This window comes from Urocitellus parryii, chromosome 1 (genome assembly GCF_045843805.1).
Source record: "Urocitellus parryii isolate mUroPar1 chromosome 1, mUroPar1.hap1, whole genome shotgun sequence".
NCBI lineage: Eukaryota > Metazoa > Chordata > Mammalia > Rodentia > Sciuridae > Urocitellus > Urocitellus parryii.
In genome coordinates this window covers 163,720,362-163,734,607 of record NC_135531.1, presented here as the reverse complement: position 1 = coordinate 163,734,607, position 14,246 = coordinate 163,720,362, and the positions used below count along the sequence as shown (strand labels likewise).

Genomic DNA, 14,246 nt, shown 5'->3' with positions numbered 1-14,246 from the left:
CTTGGTTTAAACAGACATTTATAAGAAAGTCATTGCATCCCATTGTCCTCTCCAAATAAATGGCAGTAGAGTCTTTCTACAAATTTTGTACAAAAAATCTTGCTTACCATTATGTTCGAACCCTGATGACAAAAACCACAGGGAGGACCAACCATAGCTACCCTGTTGCCTTCGTCCAGCTTGGGATCTCTGAGTGGCCACAGCTGGAAAGGACGCTCTTCTGGGTTGTAATCCTCTTGTTCACCATGACTATCCTCGGGAACTCCAGCATTGTACTGCTATCCTGCATGGACCCCCATTTCCACACCCCCATGTACTTATTTCTTGGCAATCTTTCCTTCTTGGATCTCTGCTTAACCACAGCCTCTGTGCCCCAGATGTTGTCCCACCTGTGGGGGCTGGAAAAGAGCATCACCTATACAGGGTGTGTCACCTAGCTGAGTGTGTTCCTCTGTGTTGAAGCCCCAGAAGGCGTGCCACTGGTGGAGATGGCCTTTTACCACCACATTGCTGTCTGCCAGCCCCTGCGCTACACTGTCTTCATGCACCGTCCACTCTGTTGGAAGCTGGTTTTCTTAGCCTGGCTGTCTGGTATGATAGTATCTCTGTTCCAATCTTCCATCACCTTCCAGCTGCTTTTCTGCCCCCATCACTTCCTGTATCGCTTTCTGTGGGAGATGCCTGTCCTCATGCACCTGGCCTGTGGAGACAACACCACCAATGAGTGGCAGATGACCATATCGGCTGTCATCTTCACCATGATCCCTGTTGGGCTGATCCTGGCTTCCTATGGCTGCATAGCTCAGGCTGTGAGGAGCATGAAGTCAGAAGAGGGGCGGATGAAAGCCCTTTCCACCTGCTGCTTCCACTTCCTCATGGTCTTCATGTTTTATGGGACAGTGGCCATGGTGTACACTGACCCTAAGAGCAACTTTGCTTCAAAGAATGACAAGTTTTTCACCTTCTTCTACACTGTGGTCACACCCCTGTTGAACCCTCTCATCTACACCCTGAGGAACAAAGAGGTACATGATGCTTGGCTGAGACAGCTGGGAAAGTGGGTGAACCCAAGGAAAAGCAAATAGTGGAGGATTTGAATCAAAAGGGAAGTTTATTAATGATATGCACACAGTCTCCTAAACAGAATCTCTCTGCTAATGAGGTGTAAACCGTTTTGCAAACATACTATTTATATTGTAAACTACAATTTATCACACCATTTCTGTTTATTGTGACAAAAGTGTGGCCATTTAGTAAGAGCTCTTAGGTTTAAGGCTAGATAGCATTTGCATTGGGTGCTGATGATATTGATCTCCTTCTTAAAGATGAGATACCGAAAAATTTAGGGGATAATATAAGTCTATAGGGTAGAAACTGTGCTGCCTCAGATCCACAGTATGAGAAGCCACATGAACAACATGAAAAAACAAGGGAACAAAGTTCCCCAGAGAAAGAAAGATGCTAGAAAAACAGAATCCATTGACAACACAGTGGAAGAAATATCAGAGAAGAAGTTCAGAATGTGCTCAGTTAAGCTGATGTCAGAGGAAGTATGATGGAAAGAGTGAAATCAGAGACAAATTTCAGGAGGTAAAATATCACTTCAATAAAGAGAGATTATGAAATGAAATCAAACCGAAATTCTATAATCTTGAAAATAAAATTGACCACAAAGAGATGGTGGTAAGAAACCATAAACAGAAATTTCAAGAATTATGGGACAATATGAAAAAAAAAACAAAATGTAAGATTTATCAGTGTAGAAGAAGGCATAGATATACAAATCAAAGGAACACATGATATTTTCAGTGAAGTAATACCAGAAAATTTCTGCAAACTGAGAAATGAAATGAAAAGTAAAATACAAGAGTCTTTCAGGATCCCCAAATGAACAAAATTATAACACCCATATGAATGCACAAATACCTAACAGAGAATTAGGATGAAATTTTAAAGGCTGCAAGAGAAAATTATGAAATTTCCTATGGGGGAAACTATTTTGGATCTCATTTGATTTATCAACCCACAGCCTCAATGCTAGGAGTTCCTGGAACAACATATACCAACTCCAAAAGAAAATGGGTGCCAACCAAGAATCTTATATCCAAAAACATTAAGTTTCATATTTGAAGATAAAATAAAAACCTTCCATTATAAACAAAAAAATAAAATAATACACAACTAGAAAGCCTGCAGTACAGTACATTCTCAGCAACATATACCATGAGGTTGAAATAAAAAAAAAAAAAAGTGAAAACCAGCATAGGGCAAAAATACACTAAACAAAAAGCCAATCAAAGGAGAAACTAAATCAAGTTCAAAACTGGTAATAAGTTGTTCCAGGATCTCCTGGCTTTGAGGATCTGGGTTGAAAAATCTGCTGAGATCTGAATTGGTCTTCCTTATATGTAATTTCATTTTTTTTCTCTTGCGGCCTTTAAAATTCTATCTTTATTCTGTAGGCTGGGCATTTTCATTGTAATGTGTCTTAGTGTAGATATGTTGTAATTTTGTATATTTGGTCTATTGTATTTGATTTTCCAATTCATTTTTATGCTTGGGAAATTTTCTGATATTATTTCATTGAAGAGATTGTGCATTCCTTTGATTTGAATCTGTGAAGCTTCCTCTATCTCAATAAATCTTAAATTTGGTCTTTTGATGGTATCTCATAATTCTTGGATATTCTGTTCATGGTTTTTTACTATCTCCACTGTGAGGCCAACTTTTCAAGATTGTATATTTTTTCTTTATTGTCTGAGGTTCTGTCTTCCAAGTGATCTAGTCTGTTGTTGATGCTGACTATTGAGTTTTTTTAGTTGGCTTATTGTTTCTTTAATTTCAAGGGTTTCTTTTTGTTTGTTTGTTTGTTTTTCAGAATCTCTATCTCTTTCTTGAAGTAATCTCTTGCTACCTGTATTTGCTCTCTTATCTCTTTGTTGGTGTGATTGATGGTTGCATGTATTTGTGCTCTTATCTGGAGTAACTGGTCTTTGCTGGAGTAATTGGTTTTTGCCTATATCTGCTCACTTACATTGTTCTTTAATTCCCAGGTCATTTTAGTTATGTATATTCCAAATTCCTTCTCTTATACATCATCTATGGTGCTATCTATGGATTCTATTGTTGTGGTATCTTGGTTTGTTTGGGGCACTTTCCTCCCTTGTTTTTTCATGATGTCTATGTGACTTCCTCTCTTGCACCATAGATGTGATGTATTACAGCTTCTGCCCTATTGTCTTATAATATCTCTATAGGTTACCAATACCTCACCTTTAAGGGGGAGATCAATATTACAGTGCTCAATGTACCCAATGTGCAGCCCTAGATCATTAAGCTTCTATTTTTATATTAATAGTTTTGTCACTATAACCATAAATGATGAGTTTGGTTATCTTATACCATATAGTCAATAGGTTTGTGGAATGGTTTATAGTTTCTAATGGTAGAAGAGAGGGTGAGGTTTGGCTGAGATGTTTATGAGGTAGGATGTGATAACATAGAGATATTAGATTATATGGCTAGTGAAAGGGCAATCATAAGAAATTGGCTTTTAGTAGGAGAAATAAGAGAGAGGCAACCCCATGCAAGACTCCCTTTCACGTCAGCAACAGGATAACTGTTAGCACCCCTGGTAGAGATACCTCTAGTGTGTCCAAGACCACAGGAACCTTGGTGATGTCTTACCAGGTCCTTATTGTTGTTCCTTGATAGAAATGGTGATATCTCAGTTTCATGGTGATGGTGGCCTCAAGCCTATGTGTAACCTAATGTTGGGTTGTGGAGCCATGCTTTGGTAAATAAAGAACCTAGCATGGGGTGCCTCTCTCCAGGTTGCTGGTCACAGGGCGCTGGGGTGGGCAGAGATCCTGGAACAACATATACCAAGTTCTAAAATATAATGTATGCCAACCAAGAATCTCATAGCCAGCAAAATTAAGCTTTATATTTGATGACAAAATAAAAACCTTCCTTGATAAACAAAAGTTAAAGCATTTACAGCAAGAAAGCCTCCACAATAGAAAATTCTTGGCAAAATATTCTACAAGGAGGAAGTAAAAAGCAACAATAAAATCTGCAAATGGAAGAACTATAATAAAGGAAACACCAAACAAAGGAGAATCCAAGTCAAGTTAAATACCAAAATAAACAAAAATGACCAGAAATACAAACCATGTCTCAATAATAACTCTGAATGTCAATGGCCTAAGTTCACCAGTCAAAAGTCATAGACTGGTAGATTGGATTTTTAAAGAAGACCCAATAATATGCTTCTTTCCAGAGACTCATCTCACAGGAAAAGACATACACAGACTGAAGATGAAAGGTTGGGATAAAATATATTATTCACATCATCTGTGTAAACAAGCAGCGATTTCCATGTTTGTATCAAACAAAATAGACTTCAAGCCAAAGTTAATCAAAAGGAATAAAGATGGACATTTCTTACTGCTTCAGGGAAACATACATCAAAAAGACATAACAATTATAAATATATATACCCCCCAAAATGGAGCATCTATGTTTATCAATCAAACTCTTCTCAAGTTTAAGAGTCAAAATAATAATAATTATTTGAGATTTTATGAAGTAGGATGTGATAATATAGAGGTATTAGATTATATGCCTATTGAAAGGGCAATCAGGAATCCAACATGGCGGCCGGCGAGGAAGCAGCGTCTCCAACGTCTCCACTTTAACGGGATATGAAAGACTCATCGAAACAGCTGCAGCCTAGCTACGGAGGAACTTCTACCATAACTTCCTTAAGAGGAGAGCTGCCGTGAACTGGTAGGTTTACTCGAAGTGACAGGTTGCCCCAGAGAAGTGGATCTTGGAAGGCCACGCGGGCACAGAGGTCTAGTCCCCCAACCATCAGCCGCTCCGGCAGGCGGCTCCCCCTGGAGGCCTAGCTCTCGCCCTGGGAGAAGCGGCCCCACCCGCCCGCTTCCTAACCTGGCAGCCACAGCTACTCAGCGATAAAGGTGCCCACGTGGCGGGTGCAGAAGTTAAGTCCTGTAGACGCCAGCCACCTTTGCAACCCCCGGGAACCCTGAGTGGCTTGGCCCGCCCCGCCCGAACCGGCAGTCCTCCGCCATACGGGCTCCCCCGGGAGGCCTAGCTCTCGCCCTGGGAGAAGCGGCCCCACCCGCCCGCTTCCTAACCTGGCAGCCACAGCTACTCAGCGATAAAGGTGCCCACGTGGCGAGTGCAGAAGTTAAGTCCTGTAGACGCCAGCCGCCTTTGCAACCCGCGGGAACCCTGAGCGGCTTAGCCCGCCCCGCCCGAACCGGCGGGTGCAGAAGTTAAGTCCTGCGGACGCCAACCGCCTTTGCAACCCGCAGGATCCCTGGGCGGCTTGGCCCGCCCCGCCCGAACCGGCAGTCCTCCGCCATACGGGCTCCCCCGGGAGGCCTAGCTCTCGCCCCGGGAGAAGCGGCCCCACCCGCCCGGTTTCTAACCAGGTGGCCTCAGCTACTTGGAGATAAAGGTGCCCTCGTGGTGGGTGCAGAAGTTAAGTCCTGCAGACGCCAGCCACCTTTGCAACCCGCGGGATCCCTGAGTGGCTTGGCCCGCCCCGCCGGAACCGGCAGTCCTCCGACATACAGGCTCCCCCGGGAGGCCTAGCTCTGGCCCTGGGAAAAGCGGCCCCACCCGCCCGGTTCCTAACCAGGCAGCCACAGCTACTCGGCAATAAAGGTGCCCACGTGGCGGGTGCAGAAGTTAAGTCCTGCAGACGCCAGCCACCTTTGCAACCCGCGGGATCCCTGGGCGGCTTGGCCCGCCCCGCCCGAACCGGCAGTCCTCCGCCATACGGGCTCCCCCGGGAGGCCTAGCTTTCGCCCCGGGAGAAGCGGCCCCACCCGCCCAGTTTCTAACCAGGTGGCCTCAGCTACTTGGAGATAAAGGTGCCCTCCTGGTGGGTGCAGAAGTTAAGTCCTGCAGACGCCAGCCACCTTTGCAACCCACGGGATCCCTGAGTGGCTTGGCCCGCCCCGCCGGAACCGGCAGTCCTCCGACATACAGGCTCCCCCGGGAGGCCTAACTCTCGCCCTGGGAAAAGCGGCCCCACTGGCCCGGTTCCTAACCAGGCAGCCACAGCTACTCGGCAATAAAGGTGCCCACGTGGCGGGTGCAGAAGTTAAATCCTGCAGACGCCAGCCGCCTTTGCAACCCGCGGGAACCCTGAGCGGCTTGGCCCGCCCTGCCCAAGCGGCGGCGGGTGCAGAAGTTAAGTCCTGCAGACGCCAACCGCCTTTGCAACCCGCGGGATCCCTGAGCGGCTTGGCCAGCCCCGCCCGAACCGGCAGTCCTCCACCATACGGGCTCCCCCGGGAGGCCTAGCTGTCGCCCAGGGAAAAGCGGCCCCACCCGCCCGGTTCCTAACCAGGCAGCCACAGCTACTCGGCAATAAAGGTGCCCTCGTGGTGGGTGCAGAAGTTAAGTCCTGCAGACGCCAGCCACCTTTGCAACTCGCGGGAACCCTGAGCGGCTTGGCCCGCCCCGCCCGAACCGGCGGCGGGTGCAGAAGTTAAGTCCTGCAGACGCCAGCCACCTTTGCAACCCGCGGGATCCCGGAGCGGCTTGGCCCGCCCCGCCTGAACCGGCAGTCCTCCGCCATCCGGGCTCCCCCGGGAGGCCCAGCTCTCGCCCTGGGAGAAGCGGCCCCACCCGCCCGGGTCCCAACCACGCGACCGCAGCTACTCGGCGATAAAGGTGCCCCCGCAGCGGGTGCAGGAGTTAAGTCCTGCTGATACCAGCCGCGTTTGCAAGCCGCCGGCACCCAGTGCGGCTTGGCCCACCCCGCCTGAACCGGCAGTCGGCCTCCACCATCCGGGCTCCCCCGGGAGGCCTAGCTCTCGCTCCGGGAGCAGCCCCCTGCAAGCTAGGGGAACCTTTGACCCATCGGGAGGTTAGGCCCAGCAACCTGCGGAGTGATAGAGGTGCCCCTCGTACCTGCTGGGTAGGCGGACCTTTGACCGACCAGCAGAGCAGACCTAGGGCCTCCCAGCGTGGTAGACGGATCACACCAATTGGAGGAGGATCACAGCCACTAAATGCCCTGCAAGGGTGATTATTCAACTATACAAGAGCAATATAAATAAATAGAGGGAAAATTTCAAAACACAACAGTTTCACCAAGCAGAAAGAAACGCCAGCAGTATGAAACGACAAGGAAAGAAAGGACCACAGGCAATGCAGGTCAACTCAACTTTAGAAGAGGTAATAGGTGCAACAGATGGAATGTCAGATAGAGAGATCAGGATATACATGCTTCAGATGATCTGGAGTCTCAAGGAAGACATGAGACAGCAAAATCAGATAATGAAAGATCACATTGACAAACAAATCCAGGAAGTAAAAGATCAATTTCACAGGGAGATAGAGGAAATAAAAAACAAACAAATAGAAATACTAGAATTGCAGGAAAAAATAAACCAACTTAAAAACTCAATTGAGAATACTACCAGCAGAGTAGATCACTTAGAAGAGAGAACATCAGACAATGAAGACAAAGTATTTCAACTGGAAAAGAACATAGACAGCTCAGCAAGTCTACTAAGAAACCATGAACAGAACATCCAAGAAATATGGGACAATATCAAAAGACCAAATTTAAGAGTCATTGGGATACAGGAAGGCACAGAGCTCCAAACCAGAGGAATACACAGCCTATTCAATGAAATAATACGAGAAAACTTCCCAGACTTGAAGAATGAGACAGAATCCCAAATCCTAGAAGCCTACAGGACGCCGAATGTACAAAACCATAAGAGATCCACACCTAGACACATTATAGTGAAGATGTCCAACATACAGAATAAGGAAAGAATTTTAAAAGCTACAAGGGAAAGGAAGCAGATTACATTTAGGGGTAAACCAATCAGGATAACAGCTGATCTCTCAACACAGACTCTGAAAGCTAGAAGATCCTGGAATAACATATTTCAAACACTGAAAGAAAATGGGTTCCAACCAAGAATCGTGTATCCGGCAAAATTAAGCTTCAGGTTAGAAGATGAAATTAAAACCTTCCATGATAAACAAAAGTTAAAAGAATTCACAGCTAGAAAACCATCTCTTCAAAAAATCCTTGGCAAAACATTGCAGGAAGAGGAAATGGAAAATAACATTGAAAACCAACAATGGGAGGTAGGACAGTAAAGGGGAGAAAGTAGTCAAAGAGGATAACAAATCAGGTTTAGTAACATTAACAAACAAATATGGATAGAAGTACAAACCATATCTCAATAATAACCCTAAATGTCAATGGCTTAAACTCACCAATTAAGAGACACAGGCTAGTAGAATGGATCACAAAACAAGACCCAACAATATGCTGTCTACAGGAGACGCATCTGATAGAAAAATATATCCATAGACTGAAGGTGAAAGGTTGGGAAAAATCATACCACTCATATGGACAGCGGAAACAAGCAGGCGTGTCCATACTCATATCTAATAAAATAGATTTCAAGCCAAAGCTAATCAAAAGGGATAAAGAAGGACACTTCATACTGCTCAAGGGAACCATAAACCAACAAGACATAACAATCATAAATATATATGCCCCAAATAATGGTGCAGCGGTGTTCATCCAGCAAACTCTTCTCAAGTTCAAGAGTCTGATAGACCACCATACAATCATCATGGGAGACTTCAACACACCTCTCTCACCACTGGACAGATCTTCCAAACAAAAGTTAAACAAGGAAACTATAGAACTCAACAACACAATTAATAACCTAGACTTAATTGACATATATAGACTTTACCACCCAACATCAAGTAGTTACACTTTTTTTTCAGCAGCACATGGAACCTTCTCAAAAATAGACCATATATTATGTCACAGGGCAACTCTTAGACAATATAAAGGGGTAGAGATAATACCATGCATCTTATCTGATCATAATGGAATGAAACTGAAAATCAATGATAAAAGAAGAAAGGAAAAATCAAGCATCACTTGGAGAATGAACAACAGGTTGCTGAGTGACATATGGGTTATTGAAGACATCAAGGAGGAAATTAAAAAATTCCTAGAGTTAAATGAAAACACGGACACAACATATCGGAATCTATGGGACACATTGAAAGCAGTCCTAAGAGGAAAATTCATTGCTTGGAGTTCATTCCTCAAAAAAAGAAAAAACCAACAAATAAATGATCTCATACTTCATCTCAAAATCCTAGAAAAAGAGGAGCAAAACAACAGCAAAAGAAGTAGAAGGCAAGAAATAATCAAAATCAGAGCTGAAATTAATGAAATTGAAACAAAAGAAACAATTGAAAAAATTGACAAAACTAAAAGCTGGTTCTTTGAAAAAATAAATAAAATTGACAGACCCTTAGCCATGCTAACGAAGAGAAGAAGAGAGAGAACCCAGATTACTAGCATACGGGATGAAAAAGGCAATATCACAACAGACACTTCAGAAATACAGAAGATAATCAGAGACTATTTTGAAGCCTTATACTCCAATAAAATAGAAGATAGTGAAGGCATAGATAAATTCCTTAAGTCTTACGATCTGCCCAGATTGAACCAGGAGGATATAGACAACCTAAACAGACCAATAACAATAGAAGAAATAGAAGAAACCATCAAAAGACTACCAACTAAGAAAAGACCAGGACCGGATGGGTATACAGCAGAGTTTTACAAAACCTTTAAAGAGGAACTAACACCAATACTTTTCAAGCTATTTCAGGAAATAGAAAAAGAGGGAGAACTTCCAAATTCATTCTACGAGGCCAACATCACCCTGATTCCGAAACCAGACAAAGACACTTCAAAGAAAGAAAACTACAGACCAATATCTCTAATGAACCTTGACGCAAAAATTCTCAATAAAATTCTGGCGAACCGGATTCAAATACATATCAAAAAAATTATACACCATGATCAAGTAGGATTCATCCATGGGATGCAAGGCTGGTTCAATATACGGAAATCAATAAATGTTATCCACCACATCAATAGACTAAAAAATAAGAACCATATGATAGTCTCGATAGACGCAGAAAAAGCATTCGACAAAGTACAGCATCCCTTTATGTTCAAAACTCTAGAAAAATTAGGGATAACAGGATCATACCTCAACATTGTAAAAGCAATATATGATAAGCCACAGGCCAGCATCATTCTGAATGGAGAAAAATTGAAGGCATTCCCTCTAAGATCTGGTACAAGACAGGGATGCCCTCTCTCACCACTTCTGTTCAACATAGTCCTCGAAACACTGGCAAGAGCAATTAGACAGACGAAAGAAATTAAAGGGATAAAAATTGGAAAAGAAGAACTTAAATTATCACTATTTGCAGATGATATGATTCTATACCTAGCAGACCCAAAAGGGTCTACAGAGAAGCTATTAGAGCTAATAAATGAATTCAGCAAAGTGGCAGGATATAAAATCAACACGCATAAATCAAAGGCATTCCTGTATATCAGCGACAAATCCTCTGAAACGGAAATGAGGACAACTACTCCATTCACAATATCCCCCCAAAAAATAAAATACTTGGGAATCAACCTAACAAAAGAGGTGAAAGATTTATACAATGAAAATTACAAAACCCTAAAGAAAGACATAGAAGAAGACCTTAGAAGATGGAAAAATATACCCTGCTCATGGATAGGCAGATCCAACATCATCAAAATGGCGATATTACCAAAAGTTCTCTATAAGTTCAATGCAATGCCAATCAAAATCCCGGCTGCATTTCTTGTAGAAATAGATAAAAGAATCATGAAATTCATATGGAATAATAAAAGACCCAGAATAGCAAAAACAATACTAAGCAGGAAGTGTGAATCAGGCGGTATAGCGATACCAGACTTCAAACTATACTACAGAGCAATAGTAACGAAAACAGCATGGTACTGGTACCAAAACAGGCGGGTGGACCAATGGTATAGAATAGAGGACACAGTAACCAATCCACAAAACTACAACTATCTTATATTTGATAAAGGGGCTAAAAGCATGCAATGGAGGAAGGATAGCATCTTCAACAAATGGTGCTGGGAAAACTGGAAATCCATTTGCATCAAAATGAATCTGAATCCCTATCTCTCGCCTTGCACAAAAGTTAACTCAAAATGGATCAAGGAGCTTGATATTAAATCAGAGACACGGCATCTGATAGAAGAAAAAGTTGGTTATGATCTACATACTGTGGGAGCAGGCTCCAAATTCCTCAATAGGACACCCATAGCGCAAGAGTTAACAACTAGAATCAACAAATGGGACTTACTCAAACTAAAAAGTTTTTTCTCAGCAAAAGAAACAATAAGAGAGATAAACAGGGAGCCTACATCCTGGGAACAAATCTTTACTCCACACACTTCAGATAGAGCCCTAATAACCAGAATATACAAAGAACTCAAAAAATTAGACAATAAGACAACAAGTAACCCAATCAATAAATGGGCAAAGGACCTGAACAGACACTTCTCAGAAGAGGACATACAATCAATCAATAAGTACATGAAAAAATGCTCACCATCGCTAGCAGTCAGAGAAATGCAAATCAAAACTACCCTAAGATACCATCTCACTCCAGTAAGATTGGCAGCCATTAGGAAGTCAAACAACAATAAGTGCTGGAGAGGATGTGGGGAAAAGGGCACTCTTGTTCATTGCTGGTGGGACTGCAAATTGGTGCAGCCAATTTGGAAAGCAGTATGGAGATTTCTTGGAAAGCTGGGAATGGAACCACCATTTGATCCAGCTATTCCCCTTCTCGGTCTATTCCCTAAAGACCTAATAAGAGCATGCTACAGGGACACTGCTACATCGATGTTCATAGCAGCACAATTCACGATAGCAAGATTGTGGAATCAGCCTAGATGCCCTTCAATAGATGAATGGATTAAAAAAATGTGGCATTTATACACAATGGAGTATTACTCTGCATTTAAAAATGATAAAATCATAGAATTTGGAGGGAAATGGATGGCATTAGAGCAGATTATGCTAAGTGAAGCTAGTCAATCTTTAAAAAACAAATACCAAATGACTCCTCTGATATAAGGGGAGGAAACAAGGACAGGGTAGGGACGAAGAGCTTGAGACGAAGATTTTCATTAACAGGGTTGAGAGGTGGGAGGGAAAGGAAACGAGAAGGGGAATCGCATGGAAATGGAAGGCGATCCTCAGGGTTATACAAAATGACATATAAGAGGAAAGGAGGGGTAAGACAAGATAATTCAAATGGAAGAAGTGATTTACAGTAGAAGGGGTAGAGAGAGAAAAGGGGAGGGGAGGGGAGGGGAGGGGGGATAGTAGAGAATAATACAGACAGCAGAATACATCAGACACTAGAAAGGCAATATGTCAATCAATGGAAGGGTAACTGATGTGATACAGCAATCTGTATACGGGATAAAATTGGGAGTTCATAACTCATTTGAATCAAACTGTGAAATATGATGTATGAGGAACTATGTAATGTTTTGAATGACCAACAATAAAAAAAAAAAAAAGAAAGGGCAATCATAAGAAGTTGATCACCCACAATAATACTGGGTGACTCCAACACATCTCTTTCACCACTGGATAGATCTTTCAAACAAAAACTGAACAAAGAAACTATAGAATTGAATAATATAATAAATAACTTAGACTTAATTAACATATATAGAATGTATTATTCATCAAGGAGTGAATACACTTTGTTCTCAGAAGCACATAGATCCTTCTCTAAAATAGACTATATATTATGCCACAGAGCAACTGTTAGTATATACAATAAAGTGGATATACTACTCTGAATTCTATCAGCTCACAATGGAATAAAATTAGAAATCAATGACAAAATATAAAATATAAAATAAAAGCTACTTCAACACCTGGAGACTAAATAATATGCTATCAAATGAACAATCGGTTGCAATAGGAGGCCATCATTGAACATTATTTGAGTTACTTCCTTGGCTTGGTGAAAGGCATTTAGGCACAGCTGTGTCTTAGCTTTCCCCATCCTTCTCCAAGTCCAAGGGCTTGTCTGTGCAGAGTTGTGTCTGGCCACTGCCCCCCAAACCCAATAATTGCCCTTGACCTTGGGATGCTGCCCCCCTTAATATTCATTGGATGGGATTTTCCCCAGAATTTTTTTTCCCCAATAAAGTCCACTCCTTGGCATGTTCTCTTTCTCTCTTGTTAGCCTCTTCAGTAAAGCTCACTACCACATTCGGTGGATTGAGGCTGGATCTGGGAGGAGCCATCCTGGAGCTGGTTTTAAAGGTAATTAGAGTCTTGTCTCTTTAATTTAAAACTCCCTATCATTTTCTCAAGACTTTTCAAACCTTATTTCATGAAGTCAGCTTGGGTCGTGGGCTAGAAAAGCGCAGATTAAAAACTTCTTAGAGGTAAATGAAAACACTGATACAATATATAGAAATCTCTGGGACACTATGAAGGCAGTTCTAAGAGGAAAACTCATTGCAAAAATTTATTCCTTCAAATAAAAAAAGTCAACAAATAAATGACCTAACATTACATTTCAATGACCTAGAAAAAGAAGAATAAATCAACCCCACAAAGTATTAGAAGGCAGGAAATAATTAAAATCAGACCTGAAATCAATGAAATTGAAACAAAAGAAACAATTGAAAAAAAATTGATAAAACAAAAAGTTGATTCTTTGAAAAAAATAATAAAATTGACAGACCCTTAGCCATGCTAACAAAGAGGAGAGAGAAAACTCAAATCAGTAACATACATGATGAAAAAGAAAATATCATGACGGACACTACAGAAATATAGAAGATAATTAGACATTATTTTGAAAATTTACACTCCAATAAAATAGAAAATATTGAAGGCATTGACAAATTTCTAGAGGCATATGATGTGCCCAAACTAAATCAGGATGATATACACAATTTAAACAGAACAATTTCAAGCAAGGTAATAGAGGACACCATCAGAAGCCTACCAACCAAGAAAAGCCCAGGACCAGATGGACACACAGCTGAGTTGTACAAGACCTTTAAAGAAGAACTAACACCAATACTTCTCAGAGTATTTAATAAAATAGAAAAAAAGGGAACACTTTCAAACTGATTCAATGAGGTTAATATCACCCTGATTCCAAAACTAGACAAAGATATATCAAAGAAAGAAAACTTCAGGTAAATATCACTAATGAATATATATGCAAAAATTCTCAATAAAATTCTGGGAAATTGAATACAAAAACATATTTAAAAGATAGTACACAATGATCAAGTA

The 14,246-nt window shown here is 41.8% G+C and overlaps 1 protein-coding gene across 1 annotated transcript in view; it reads left to right on the top strand.

Moving 5' to 3' along the window:
• Positions 1 to 488: 488 nt before the first annotated feature.
• Positions 489 to 14,246, top strand: part of LOC144256678 (uncharacterized) — a 76,369-nt gene continuing 62,611 nt past the window's right edge. The window contains exon 1 of the mRNA XM_077802080.1: positions 489 to 1,057. Coding sequence (XP_077658206.1) covers positions 489 to 1,057 — 569 coding nt within the window. The remainder of the gene's footprint in view (positions 1,058 to 14,246) is intronic.